This window comes from Cryptomeria japonica, chromosome 10, assembly GCF_030272615.1.
Source record: "Cryptomeria japonica chromosome 10, Sugi_1.0, whole genome shotgun sequence".
In the NCBI taxonomy this organism is placed as follows: domain Eukaryota; kingdom Viridiplantae; phylum Streptophyta; class Pinopsida; order Cupressales; family Cupressaceae; genus Cryptomeria; species Cryptomeria japonica.
In genome coordinates, this window is record NC_081414.1 from 37,029,997 (window position 1) to 37,046,129 (window position 16,133).

Sequence of the window (16,133 nt, forward strand, 5' to 3'; positions counted from 1 at the left end):
GATAGATTCTCTTATGCAAACATACACCACTCTTTGATAATGCAGACACCACATTGACATCCAAATTACATGAATCTAACACATATTTATACAATTCATCAACCTTGACTACAAGGTCGGCCAAACCCTCAATACCAAAATACAAAATTATATCACACGATACATAAATAAACCACTGGACCAATACAATTTCATACATGACATAGCATGGACCTAAATCAAATCTCTAAACATGCATCACCACCAGAAATATCACCACGATCAACTACAACACACTACACCACCAAACATACTGCATAACACGAAGAATATCACCAGATCAGCAAAATCACCAATATCATGCACAATGATCAATGCGGACCAACAAAAAAAAAGGACATAATCAAGAAACACCAACAAGCATGTTATAACCATCCGCAATAGCTAAAACAACATCACTTATTTAAATCTTCATCGATCAACACGCTAACTCTAAAGAACACTTAAAATCAGCAATTCAGACTAGAAAGATGACTTGTCGAGAACCAAATCACAAACCATTTGAAATGAAGATACACATGAACATCAAAAATACTCTCCCAAATCCATAACCAAAGATAGAATCATATTGGAGCACAACAAATCAAATACCAGAACACTACAACATTGATTACAAAAGAACAATCTTCATACCAAAATCCACAAGTCAACCAAATTACCATATAGCATCATGGAATCAATAAAGAATGAAATATCTCTAGTTGATTCAGCATCCCAAATAGATAAACCAACTTGATCAACTCAATGCAAACACTAGAACACCAAACACAGGAATATGTTAACATCAATGACAACAACATATCCTAGTAGCAGCAATATCCAACACTGTGATAGTACTAAGAGGAGATTAAAATCATCATAAGAGTACTATAAAAGGGATACGAGACATAGGTCGAACAGAGCCTAAAGTGTAGAGAAAGTGAGTAGTCCCTTATCCCTAGTTTCCATTCTGTTAGTTGGTGCATTGATCCAATTCCTTGAAGATTGAGATTGGCTACTCATAGAGGACTTTGGAACCATTAGTGGGAAACACCAAAACTCTTGATCATGAAGCTATCCTTGAACCATTGTGTCAAGAGACTAATATCACGACAAACACATCTAACTTCAACAATATCTCAAAACACTATCACATTGCAAATATCATCATCAAAGATCTTCACAACTAACTTTCGCACATATCCAACACCAAATCTGCTTAAAAAAAATTCACATTCATTGCTCATCAATTCACATACATCCCATACTTTTACTCACACATCTGCATTCTTTTATATACAATATTATTCATGAAAAATCTTGATTAGGCTGGCCACAAACAATATATACATTATTACATCAATTAAATCACTTGGACCAATAAAAACCCTTGCGGTCCACTCTAGGAGATAATGAGAACCCAAAGGTATTAAACCATATCCATCTAAGTCAATTAAAATGAATCACACACGCTTAATACATCCTCCAAGCCAACATCAAATGAAATGTGTAGATAAACATTAAAGGACGTTAACTAGTCGACCCAAAACTATCCTCTAATGCAAATTACATAATACAAATCTCTACATGCCACGATGAGATCAAAAAAACTAACCAAACTCATTTTCCAAAGAAAACCCTAACCAAAGGAATATGATCTAAGTAATATAAGGAAACCAAACCAGCTTGGAAACAACACAACTGATATGATGCACACGTAAAAATATAACTTCACTTGATAGTCAACTTAACACCCAAAAAATGAACTAGAACACTACACAAACTAAATGAACATGTCCTCCAAACTGGAACATTTGAATCCACATATGTGGAAGCCACCAAGCATTCTATAGACTAGTTTTGATAGATAACCTCACTATTAGAAACAACGATAAACAACTCTACCATTTGAGCAACAAAGGACTTGCAAACTCGATAGTACAACATACACAAAAGATGGACATTATATCTAGGGCCGCAACACATATTCTTCACAATCTGTAGGAATACAAAGTATTTTTCTACTGAGACATTAAAAATTCTTTCCTACATAACTAATGTCTCCTACATATTGAAACTTCCACTACACCAACCTTTTATAAATACCTCAATATCTTGACCAAACCACACAACAATATCATAACACTCATTTCCAAACCATTTGCAACACATAGTGACACCATTGACAACATATGATACGTTGACATCAATGGACACACAACACAACAACTAAAGTTTTTAATAGAGGCCTCTTGTACCAATGTTTTTTTAGGTTGACGCCCTTTGCAAAAGGGCCCAAATAACATGTATTTTTGCATGTATTTGAAAGTGTGCATTTTATTTTCTTTCCTTTCTTTTACTATTTCTTAAATAGTAAATATTTATCTTTCAAATGAGATTATTAAAATTATTGATCAAATTCCTAAAATGTAGTTTTAAGTTGGTAGTTTCAAATTATTATCACTTTTAAAAATATACGTTGGATTGTTGAGAGAAGGTCAAGGTATGATTCAATAAAAAATGTTTTTCCTTCATGCAGAATATGATTCTAGCTAGAAATTGATACATGGATAGAAATTATATGATTTATTTTATGTACACACTATATTGAAAATATAAGCCTTTGTTTCATCTCTCAATTGGAGGGATTACATTAATTTAAAATTTTAAATATAATTTTTTTTTCTTGACTAAATATCTAAAAGAGATAAGAAGAGTAATTATGTAAATATTATTAAAATTTTAGTTTTACTAGAATTATTTGATCCCTAAAACTAAATATCTTGTATTTTTAAAATGAGTCATTTTCAATCTATCACCTATTAATCTATCTAGGAAAATATCCCTAGGGAATAGTTTGGTGGAATAGATGTTGTTCAAGTGCTATTCACTAGAGTTGTTAATTATGCTAAGAGACATTCTACTATAGGAGACTGGGATGTCTTTTGTGATGTGGACAAATATTTAGCACTCATAGAAGAGACTTTGGCTGAGGTAGAGTAATGTTAAAAATACAAAAAAGAAAGTAAATCTTATTACCACTTGTTAAAGGCTATTCCTTATGAGTTGGATATGCCCATTGGATCATTATTCAAATTAACAACCTATAATACATTTTAGCCCTTCTCTTGCCCCTTCCCTGTGGACATAAGTAGATCAAGAATATGACTACATTTTTAAAAATTACAAATTTTCTCCACCATCTTAACACTCTATGTCTTTAATAGGAAAGGTAAAAGAAATAATGATCAGAATAATAATTGATTAAAAGTTTTTGTATTTTCATTTCAGGTTGCAATTCTCTTATAATGATAAGAGATTTGTGAAACCAAGAAACATTTGTAATTAATATTTCTCTAAATTTTGGGTGCATGGTAGATAATCAACTATAATTTTGGGGCGGTGAGATAATAATTTTTTGGACAATAAAAGAATAATATTTAAATTTTAATAGGGACTCAATAGTATTATAACACATCAATAAGCTCATCGAGGTTGACATCGTTAACAACTATTCATGAATAATAGTTTTGGCTGATATAGAGTGATGTTAAAAAGTAAAGCTATTTTTTCCTAATAAAGATTGCTTAACATGAGGTGGAAATACCAATCATCAATCATTGAACCATGGTTTAAATCACTATCCTATAATACATATGTTTTAGCTTTTCTCTCCTCCCAATCCTATTAAAATTAGTAGAATAAGTACATAGCCATGTTTCTAGACATTGGAAGTTCTCCACTCTCTAAATGAGTGAATAGTCTATAATTCTAGCAAAAAAAAGTAAAAATGTTATCAATCAATCCAATTGTTGAAGTTTGTTGCAGTATTGTTTCAGGATTGCAATACTCTTATTTTGAAATGAGATTTATGAAAGCATGCCATATTTTTTATTAATATTTATTTGAGTCTTTGGTATAGTGGGACATATGAAAAATAGAGAAATTTTAAACTTTTTACTACACTAGAAAACACGACTTTTGAAAAACTAAAACATGTTAAGAGTAGAATACAATATGCCATACTAAACATCATCGATTCATATATTCTCTAAAAATTTGATGGATATTTTGAAATCAAGATAAATTAATTAGTTAGGTCGAGTTACCTTTAGGATCAACCATTGTCAAATTAGATTAAAAAAATAAATATTAGCTACAATACTTTGTCTATGTCGCTATATAGTTGGAAAAAATGCCTATAAGCTTGGATTCCTTGGAAAAATAAGGTCCTATTAGTTGTTAGATATGGCATATTAATATGGATGTCGATTCTATACTCAATAAAAAATCAACATGTCAATGGATATGACATCCAAGATTGCTACAGTGTCTTGTATCAAGACTCGCCACCTAATATTGTATCAAGACCTTGATGTTGTATCATTTTTTAAAATAAAGTAGGGGAAAGGATCCAGTAGTTGTGCACCCTAACTTGGGGCTTCTCAAAATCTTACATGGAAATTTCAAATCACTCCAATTTTTTTACAGCAACTTACTTGGCAAGTCCCCTGCTTATAACTAAGGTTTTGGGGCCACATCATCAAATATGATGCCACATCAGCATGCTTTTTGCCAAGGTGTCCAAAACAGCCCCCCAAAAAAGTGAGACCAATAGGTGTGTAAAAGGGCCCCAATACTTGTGCAGCTGATGTGGCATCACATGATTGGTTAATTTTCACAACAAATGGTATGTTTCATTCAATTATTGGTACTTATCATACAACTATTGGTGCAATATTATACAAAGGTTGGACATTAAATCAACAAGTATTGGGGTATTAAATCAACAACTTCTATCACAAGAATTGGAACGCGCTCAACTACTGAGTCCTTTCCCCTACTTACAAATTCAACTACAGACCTCCTAACAAATTTATCAGATATTCTATATAAATTATAAGTGATGAAACCATTAATCCTCCTTTCGATGCAAATATTAATTATACATTATATTAACATATGCAATATCAATTTTGTAAAATAAATTTAATATATTTGAAATCTTTGCCATCTATCTCCATGAAACGCAGTCTACCTCACCTATTTTGACAAATATTTGAACCAACCATGACCCACCACTATGAAATCCTTTACCTTATCTGATATTGCCACGAGAGAGACCAATTCATTGAAGCCTTAGTCCATAGCTTAACCCGAATCTCTCCCTAAATTGTTTCCTCCAGCGGTTCTTTTGGCAAGACGTCTGACATGATATATCTAGTATGAAAAAAATGTTTTAACTGATTCTATATACGAGCATCTCACTTCTTCTTCTCAAAATTATAGTTAGACTATCTGAAGATGCTTATTAATTGGAAGTATTCGCTCCATCCTTGTGCGGATCATAAGTCCAATCTGTTGAAAAATATCAACAGCAAGAGTCTCTTTAAAATACCATATCCCTGGAACTAAACCTTATCCACGAGCGAAGAAAATCAGAAATGGCGGAGAAGCATGAGGCTGAGCTACTGGAGGATTTCAGCAGGATAATCAAGCTTTACAGTGACGGATCAGTTGTCCGAGGAGACGATTCTTCCTTCTTCTCACACTCTCCAGATAACGATAAATATGAAAGTTTGGATTTCAAATATAAGCATGTGGAATACAAAGACGTGGTGTTGGACGAGGAAGTTGGATTGTGGGTGCGCCTCTACCTGCCGCCTGAAACGACGAGCAAGACGCCCGTCGTCATGTACTACCACTGTGGTGGCTTTATCCTCTTTACCCCTGCAACGCCCTTCATACACCATAAGTGCCAGATGTGGGCGGCCACGCTGGGCGTCCTCATCGTTTTGGTGAATTACAGGATGGCTTCTGAGCACCGCCTTCCTTGTGCCTACGATGACTCCGTCGCAGCGCTCCACTGGCTCCAACTGCAGGCCCTGGCGGCCGAAGGAGCAGAGCCTTGGTTGCACTCCCACGCCGAAGGAGCAGAGATATATATTTGGATTTAGCTTCTTTAAATTTTGTAAATTTTTTAATTGTAATCTATGATGCCTCTAGAGACCAAAAGAACTAATTGTAATGATTCTAGTTTAAAACAAAAATATTCTACAAATAAAAATATAATTTTTTTTATGATTAATTTTTTAATCAAAATAAAGAGAGAATAGGTAGCATGTAAACATATGATTTATAAAATTTTGTTCAAATATTTTAAGATATATTTATAATTCTTGTGAAGCACATTATTATCATGCAATCTTTTTTTCACATTAATTTTATTTAATATATCAATTAAATTATTTTTTTATTTTCTTAAAGTTTTATAATATTGTATCTACAATGATTAAGTCTAAGCTCCCAAACTGGAAAATTGGATATATCCTTCGGGAGCAAATTAATTTATTGTCAAATTTTAATGATTTCCATATTCGCCATTGTTATAGAAAGGAAAATAGGTTGGCAGATGCTTTGGCCAATTTTGGTTGCTCTCTAAATGTAGGAGATTGTATTTTTAATGTAGAGGAGTTTTCTCATTATGAGGAACTTGTTATAGCTTGAAAGGATGCAAATCTGGAGAGCGAGGATAAGTTTGGTCAAAAAATTGCTCATATTGTTTTATGATGACTATATCAAATTATATGCCAAGTGTCCAAGCCTAAATGTGTTGTCAGTTTCTCTTTATTCAATAGCACATAGGATGTTTATGTAATTATGAAGTCGATATCATTGATAAATATTTTTTTGGTGTCATATTTATAAGCATTTTTCCACTTGTCACCTTCCCAGGTCAATGGAAATAGCTCAAGATGATATGTGATATATCAGCCTCCCTTCTTTCCCTCTTCTTCTCTCATTTTAAAAACACCTTTTCACTACATGAAATCTCTAAAAATATAACTTAAATGTTCTCTAGTTTTCTCTTGGCTTCTACAACTATCTTTAGCTCTCTCAAATTTGCACAACTCTCTATATATTTATCCAATAGTCTCAAGCTCTTACAACAATATTTAAATATCTCTTGACTTCCTCAAGCCTTATTGGTAATATACATTTCTCTTTTGTCTTTAAGCATCTTAGGATTTGTCACATCCCTTGTATATTAAATTATTTTATCATTTGTGTCTATTTATCTTTGTTATATCTACTTATTTGGTTGCTATAGAGGTGAATACCCAAAGTAAGGAATTGACTGAGGTAATTCCCTAAGCAATCCCAAAAAAAAAGTATTTTCTTTGTGTGTGTAGGTTGTTATTTCTTACGATCAGAATTCAGATAGACAGAGATAAAGCAAAACTCAATAACAGTTATATCTATTATAATTTAATTGAAGGGGTAAATCCGATTTACAGATTAGCTACACACTTAGTTGATATGACACAATAAGGATAGCACCTCTCCTAGGTGCGATTATACAATGAATGATGTGTTCCTTGATCACAATCTAACTAATAAAGGAACTGATGTATTCCTTGATCTGCTAATCAATATTGATCTCCTTGAAGTAACATAGACTTGTCTTATTTCGTTCCTTGAGGTATCCAAATAATGGTGTGGTGCTTGACTATCACTCTAATCCATGCAACCTGATTTAGTGTCAAGGTAGATGCTCGACTGAAGCAAACCCATAAAACAATATTTAACCCTTGAGAAGACAAGTCGAGTGTCTTCATATACCCATGTTAAGAGATGGAAAGGCATAAGATTGGATGTGTCTCATCTCTTTAATTATTATCCTTACTTAATGATATTACTTTGATAATGATCATGTTATCTCATAACCGTTGTTTATCACTTAACGTATTCTTAACAAATGATAATCGATTTTGTACTCTGTCGATTACTAAATAATCAATTCCTCATATTGGTAGTAGTATATCAATATCTCTAATGGACTGATACCACTCTGTGGTAATTGCTGAATATGTCCACACTTATGACCAAATTGGGTCTTGTACAATGTTGATCTTGAATTTGATGGGAGAAAGAATCTCCCGCCGCAATAATAACATCAACACTCCCTCTTATCTATGAAGATATTGATGAATACTAAGAGGGGGGGTGAATTAGTATGCCAAAAATCTCTGCACTTAAACACTTTGCAAGAATAATAGTAAACCGGTAAAATAGTTTAGCAGACAAACCGGTTAACACACATGCAAACTAAATAGCTAATAAAGCATTCACCCACAGAAGCACAAACACCATAACACAAGAGATTTTGACGTGGAAACCCAAATGGGAAAAGCCACGGTGAGATGGAACTCACAAGTAAATATATGTAGAATAGGAACTAGAATGGTTAAGGTTGGACCAGTTAAGGTCTTACAATGTTCTTTACCAGAACAGATCTTGTTAGGAATTTCAATCTCTGTTAGGAACTCACAAGTAAATATGCTAGAATCAAAATTACTCCCCCTAGGCATATACACTAACCCTTTTGCAGAAAATACAATGCATACTACTTCTTAATAGAAATAACATGAAAGTATGCATCACAACATTCAAAATTTATACTTCTCCCCCTTTGCCAACAATGACAAAAATAATATTACAGAATAACCCATGTGTCATTAAAATAATAAGTGTTTATGACAGTAAAGAATAAAACTTGTCAAAAATAGATTTAAAGTCTTGCAAGAATTTTTTCATAGATAAAGACCAGGACTCTAGTAGGGAGGTTGCCACTTCTTTCTCTGTCTGCATCTGGGAGACCTGTTCTTCCATGGCATCTAGTGTGCTCATCTCCTGTGTTGCTATTAAGGCATCCAGATTAAGATAGCACTTCTGAAGTATTTGCAAATGTGGGAGTAGAACTAGTTGTAGCTCCTGCAAATATCATGACTGGGTGTTGATCTCATGCTCTAGTTTAGCAGACTGGTTATGAAACTGGTGAATGGTTTGCCCATAAGCTGTAAAAGAGTCATACGGCAGCTTGAAGGTGCTCATATATATCTACAAATCAGATTGAAGCTTTTGCTTCTGTGCAAGCACATTGTCACAGAACAGATGGGGTTGACAAATCTTGCTGAGTAGAAGATTCCCCTCATCCAGAGCATTCCTTATATCCTTCTATGCTTTTTGCAGTTCAGACCGGAGCTCATTAAGCTTTTTCACCAGGGCAATGTTGAGAGCCTTTTGATGCTCTTTCTTTGCATTTGCCTCTGCTACCTCCTCTAAACTTTGCACTTGATCATCCACTACTGTGCATAGGAGCTTCAGTTGTGCTAATGATGAGTCAGTACAAGGGAGGTTTGTACCAGGTAGCAAACTGGTAAGAGTGTCCACCGCAGCTTGGATCACATCTTCCTCCTTAGCACCTCAAGGCGTTCTTGAGCAACCTTGATGCTCTGTAGCAGCTCCATTTTGCTTGCAGACTGGAGATCAATAGGACTAGTAAGGTCAGCCAGCTTGGCTTGACTATTGGTTGCCTTAGGTGTCTCCAGATCTGCGTGCTCTTTGCCGCTTCACTTGCCTTGTCCTCCTTTGTTTTCTTCTTTGCCACTTCTCTTCTCTTTTCCTCTTCCTTCTCTTCCTCTTCCTTCTTCCTTTTCTCTGTTTCCTTCCACTTCTCCTCTTCCTTATCTTCCTCTTCCTTCTTCTTTACTGCTTCCTTTTGCTTCTTTTCTTCCTTTCTCTTTTTCTCATCCTCTTCCTCTTTCTTCTTCCTTGCATCTTCTTGTTTCTTTTTCTCTTCTTCCTCTTCTTTTCTTTTCTTTTCTTCTTCTTTTCTCTTTTCTTCCTATTTCCGTTTCTCCTCATCTTCTTCCTTTTTCTTCTTCTCCACTTCATCCTTCTTCTTCTTCTCCTCTTCATCTTTTTTCTTCTTTTCCTCTTCATCTTTCTTCTTCTTCTTCTCCTCTTCATCTTTCTTCTTCTTTTCCTCTTCATCTTTCTTCTTCTTCTTCTCCTCTTCATCTTTCTTCTTCTTCTTCTCTTCAACTTTCTTCTCCTCCGCTTGCTTCTTTTCTTCCTCATTTTTTTCCTCTGTTTCCTTTAGCTTTACTTCCTTTTCTGCCTGCTTCTCCTGTCCTGTAGCTTCCGATAGTGTAACCTAAGCAATATCTTCTCCATCCAGAGTATCGACATCAATAGTGTCGGTCGGTTCAGAAACTGGGTTTCCTTCATCATAAAATGCTTCATCCGGTTTTGTTATTACCGGTTCTTGCTCAGCCTTCCGGTTGGCTTCAGCCACTCAATGCATTTTTAGAGCTTCTAGAGCAAGGGTGTGTGTATTCTTGAGCACTTCTTTACCCTTCCCTTCAAGTAACAGGAGTCTTCTTCTTCTCATGAAGAAGAGGCCTTTGTATTTGTTTATCACTTCGAACAGTTCCGAATTTAATACATCAAGAAAATGTTTAGCAAAAACTTTTTCTCTCATTTCCTGTTCCTGCTCTATGGCAATGCGCCATTTATTGTCTAAGGACTTATACAAAGAATCCGGTGTCTCAGCTCTAATTTCTGAAGGCGACCGGTCATTAATACCTAAATACTGAATAATTTCTTTTTCTACTGCTTCCTTTTCATCGTCATTTTAGTCATCAAAACAATCAATCAAATCATTCAACACTTTTCTCCTAATGTTTTTGATAGTTCTTTGATAATGTGTCAAAGGTTTGTAGGAGGAGATGTCAATATTTACCGGTGCTGATGATGTCGGTTAATTCTTTGTCTTTTTCTTTGCTTGACGTGTCTTCTTGGGTTTTTCCTCAGACACAGTTTCTTCTAAGTCTAGAGAGGCATTCCTTGTCTTCCTCTTTCTCTCGAAGACTTTAGCAGGTGCCGTTTCCAGTTTCTTTTTAGCCGGTGACCGCTTGGTCACTTTAGGACTGGCTGCAGTAGCCAGTGCCGATGCTGAGGGCACTGCTTTTGCCTTCTTTACTGAAGGTTCTTTTCCTTTTTTTGCTGAGGCTTCCTCAACCAGTGTTACCCTTTCTAGGTAGGTGTCGGTTCTCCTTGCCTTTGGATCAAGCGATGAGACAATAAGGGTAGAGGCATACCCTTCTAGCATATCATTCATTACCTCATAGCCCATAGGCTCCACTTCCTCTTGTATGGGCTCAATAGCCTCCATTAAGCATTGATCCACTTTAATGGTGAAACAGATATCATCTTCATATTTCTTGACAATATCACCTGATATTCTCATCCTCTGACTTGTTTTGCATCTAAACTCGTCAAAGTACTTGTTCAGAACTTCAGGGTAACCAGTTCCAACTGCTTGAACGCTTTCCTTGATTTGCTTGGTTACCGGTTGGTCAACAGACCACTGGACATCACCTACTCCTAGAAAGTATCCTTGGAAGTAAAAGAACAACCCAACCAGTAGTTGTCCAAACTTGAACCTCAATGCATTATCCTATTTGATTGATTTAAGATTCAATAGGATTTGCCTTTACATACCGGTGCACAGGTCAAATGATGCATCCTCCTTGATCATCCGGTAAGCAGCATTTATCAGTACAACAGATACAGAGTTAATTCTGCTGGTTGAGAACGTCTGATATCCAATCACCATACATGCATATTTCACCAGATCATCCTTGATAGAATTGACGGTCATACCTCGTGAGTCACTCACTGAACTGGTGAGCTTGGAAATTTTAGTTTTGCTTACCATCCTTAGGGCTGGCACTTCTCCTGTATTGCAGAAACCAGTGATGGCATGTATTGCTTGTGGAGTAATATCATGCGTTCTTTCCAGGTACATCTTGTCACCATGAACTCTACTCAGAATGATCCTAATGTGATCATCTGTGAAATCCTCCAGGAAATAAACAGCATTATGGAGCTTCTTCTTTTCCAAAATACTGTATTCCGGTTTGATTTGCTTATCTTTTCCACAAAATAAACCTAGTTGTGAGTGAATTGCTAGAGACCCTAGGTCTTCTATTTTACAGTCTATGTAATCTGAGATTCCCTCTTCTACTATCACATCGGCTGGAACTTGTGATAGGGCATTGTATCTAGACTTGCGTTGAATAAAGCTTGTTGAATCTACAAATGTACTAGAGCTAGTATGGGATGCAGAAGCCATGATAGAAACTAAAGACTCGAAAAATACCTTTCAAAAATCGTGAATTTAGGGCTTTCAAATTCTTCTCCACCTCACACTCCGTCAGTTGCAGAATCACTGCTTTACGTTCTTCATTTGGCCGTTTGCAATTTGAATTTAAATCTCCTTCAAGGTTTCCAACTTTCTCTGAATTGCAGCACAAATCACTTTATCGTCGCTCTGCCCTTGAAAACCTTCTTCACTTCAAAAATGATAGTGAGAAATGATTTGAAAATTCCTTTTAAACATATTCCTCACCTACCACAATAAATGCTCCACCATTAGGGTATAAACCCTAATTTGCCTTTTACCGTTTCCGGTCTTCTGCCAAAATGACAGGTAACGCATACTGGTTAAGGTCTTTTACCGGTGTAAACCGAGGGTTCGAAACATTTTGCCATTTGCTCCCCCTAAGCTTTTCTGAAGCTTAGTTTGTTGGTATCGTGATTTCAACACTAGGTGCAGAAACCGGTTCCTCTTGTAACATTGCTAGTTTCTTCTTCTAGGTCTTGTTCATATCCGCTTGAACAGTGTCAACATCAATGTTTCCTTCCGGAGTGATTGGTATATCATCAGATATGTTCTTTCTTGATCCACAGAATCTGGCAATGTGACCCAGTTTGTTGCAGTGATAGCAGACCAATCCAGGTGCTCTCCAAGGTCCATCATTCATGTTGTCATTCTTCCTCCTACATGTTGCAGCAGTGTGACCATGACCATGACAGACCATACAGTTTGCTCTCCATCTGGTTGCCGCTTGATGGCCACTTCTTCTTGTTTGATGATTGAAGACATTAAACCGGTTGTGATTCCGGTTCACAAAAGGTTTAGGACCAACTCCTTGGGTCCTCTGAGGATATCTTCCAGTGTTGTTCATAATAGACCTCCATTCAGATGCTCTATGCCCAAACTTGTTGCATCCATAATAGTTACCATTGAATCTATAGGATCTTGGCTTATCATCTATGAAATAAGGAAAATTATTGTATGCCTTATTCCTACACACATTGGCAATATGTCCTTCTTTAAGACAGTTAAAGCAAACAAGTTTAAAATTGTTCTTACCTTTATCCTTTGATGTCGATTGTTTCTTTGATGCTCCAGCACTTGTACCAGAGGTCTCACCTTCCTCATGACTAGAATAACCAAGTCCATCAGTATTCTTGACAGGTTTGGCAGATTCAAGCTTTTTCTCTAGCTTGACAATATTCTTGTTGAGCTTAGCAAGTATTTCCTTTGACTCAGAGAGTTCTTTGGAAATAGCAGCATTTGTTTTCATCAGGTTTTCATTCTCAGAGATGGCAATGTTCAGTTCTCCTTGCATGTCTTCCTTTTCCATTTTGCTCGCATGGAGTTGAGCAGTTAGGGCACTGATCTCTTGCTTCAGCTTGGAGTTTTCATGATCCTTGTCTTTGACTAGGTCTTCAGCTTTCCTCCAGTTCTCAAGCTCTTGACACATTCGAATAGTCAGTCCTTCCAATTCTTTTCTCAGGTTGGAATTGGATTCATTCAAATTTTCAACTTCTTGAATCAGGGCTTCCATGTCCACTTCATCAGAGGAACTATTTTTAGATAGCTCCATCAGCTTTTCTGCATGTTCTCTCCTTTTTGCTTGAGATGCCTTGTATTTGACCATAAGATCATCATAGGCTTGCTCAGACTGAGTGAGCCGATGAGTAAGTTCCCTCAATGTGTATTCCCCCATATCTCTTTCCAAGTGGATAAACTTATAGAAAGGTAGGCTCTGATACCAATTGATGAATACTAAGAAGGGGGGGGTGAATTAGTATGCCAAAAATCTCTGCACTTAAACACTTTGTAAGACTAACAGTAAACCGGTAAAATAGTTTAGCAGACAAACCGGTTAACACACATGCAAACCAAATAGCTAATAAAGCATTCACCCACAGAAGCAAAAACACCATAACTCAAGAGATTTTGACGTGGAAACCCAAATGGGAAAAACCACGGTGAGATGGAACTCACAAGTAACTATCGGCAGAATAGGAACCAGACTGGTTAAGTTCAGACCAGTTAAGGTCTTACAATGTTCTTTACCAAAACAGATACTGTTAGGAATCTCAATCGCTATTAGGAGATAAGTCCGATTAAAGACTACCTTGCTAGAGGGTTTTAGATCCACAAATGTGAACCACCTTGTTAGAGGATTTACAAAAGGCTTTTGGGCCTACCCAGTTAAAGGCTATAGACTTGTCAAGGATGTGAGTAATCAACAAGTGATTGATCTAGCTAATAGCCCAGACTGCTTGGTTAGATTATTGATAGCTCGTTCCTAATGCATTCCAACATTACTTCAGTCTTCTACACATTCATACTCTCTCTAACTCCTCAACCACCTTAAACCCTAGCCGCAATATCAACTATCGCAACAACAACATTATCAACAACCTAAAACCCTAGACACGATGTCCTTATAAAGGAATCTGATTTCATGTGGGTCCAATAGGATTACATTACAATTTCCTAGGTTCAATGCATCTAGACATATCTGGTAACACGACACAAAAAGCACCGCTAAAATTTCGGCATCGTTAAACAATCGGTTGATGGTAACTCATCACAGTGTATTACCGATTCATACAAAATACCGGTTCAAGCAAAATGCCGGTTGCTGGTTTGACAAAATTGAAGACTGGGAAATATGTGTTCTGTCGCTTTGGTCCTTCGTACTGCTTGAGATCCTCGAACCGCTTGGGGTCTACATACTGCTTCAGATCGGTAAACACTTTCTGCAAAACACCAATAGTCTAAGGACTGTAATGCATCATACCGGTTGGAACAATTGTCGGTTGAGCATAACTCATACATACAAAAATAATCTCAATGCAAGTGTGTGTCCATCAATGACAATCACAACATAATCATCAAAAATGCTAATAGATATCTTTCCAGATATCTATGTAATGGAGTCTCTCAACATGACACTTACAATGAAAACCCTTATTTGTGCAAGAAAGTTCATCACAAAGTCACTCAACGTGATATCATCATGGAGTCACTCAACATGACATCCACCATGGCTACTCCCATGTGTAGAAAAACACAAGTACAAAGGATACATCATGGAGTCTCTCAACGTGATGTTGTCATGGAGTCTCTCAACATGACGTCTCACCTCAATCTCAAAGATGAACATGGGCTCACACATCATATTTCTTCATCTCAGAGAAATATATACTACAAGGGCTTTCACCTCATATTTATCCATCGAAGAGAAATATACACTACAAGGGCTTTCACCTCATATTTCTCCATCTCATAGAAATATACACTACAAGGCCATTCACTTCATATTTATCGACCTCAGAGAAATATACACTACAAGAGATTTCACCTCACATTTCTCCGTCTTAGAGAAATATACACTACAAGGAATCTTCATGATGATGTGACTCCCTCTAAAGCTCCAAGTACTAGCAAAAACCTCCTGACCTCCTCGTCCAAGTTTTCTTTTGTTGGTTTTTCAGACTCCCTTTGAATGTTAATTCCTCCTCTTTGAAGAAAATGATTGATTTTAGAATAAGAAACCTTCTAAGTCGACTTTAGAGCTTAGCTCCTTCTGATATGTCCCCATGGAAACTTTCGTAGTAGATACAAGCTGTGTAGACCTTAATTTGAAATATCGAGCAAAGTGACCATACTTGTTACACCTAAAACATTGAATGTGAGAGAGAACCTTCTTCATCTTCAGTTCTGGTGCAAAATCTGATTCTTTGTCTCTATTCCTCTTTCATCCTTTGCCTCTTTCTCTAAAAGTATATTTAGCAAGCACTTGATTTTCTACATCATGATAGTTTCATCCAATTCCTCTTTCTACCAACTTGGACTCTTCTTGAATACAATCAACTCGAAGAAGATCAAACTTGGGCAACTTAGATCTCCCATTGATGCTTTGGATAAACAGATCCCAAGATTGGGGAAGACCATTTAGTGCCAACATAACAGGATCTTTGTCTGCAATTGTGTCCCCAATAGTGCTCAACTGATCTCTTAAATCAACAATCTTCATAAAGAATGAGATGACAGAATATTCCTTATCCATTTTAAATGGTGAATTGATGTTGTCTCAAAGCAAGGGCTCTACTAGTATTGT

General features: G+C 36.3%; 1 protein-coding gene across 1 annotated transcript; it reads left to right on the top strand.

Moving 5' to 3' along the window:
* The first annotated feature begins 5,462 nt into the window (after window positions 1-5,462).
* Window positions 5,463-5,975, top strand: LOC131858760 (tuliposide A-converting enzyme b1, amyloplastic-like). Its single transcript, XM_059212207.1, has one exon. It carries the CDS (start codon window positions 5,463-5,465, stop codon window positions 5,973-5,975), a length of 513 nt encoding a protein of 170 aa, XP_059068190.1.
* The last annotated feature ends 10,158 nt before the right edge of the window (window positions 5,976-16,133 follow it).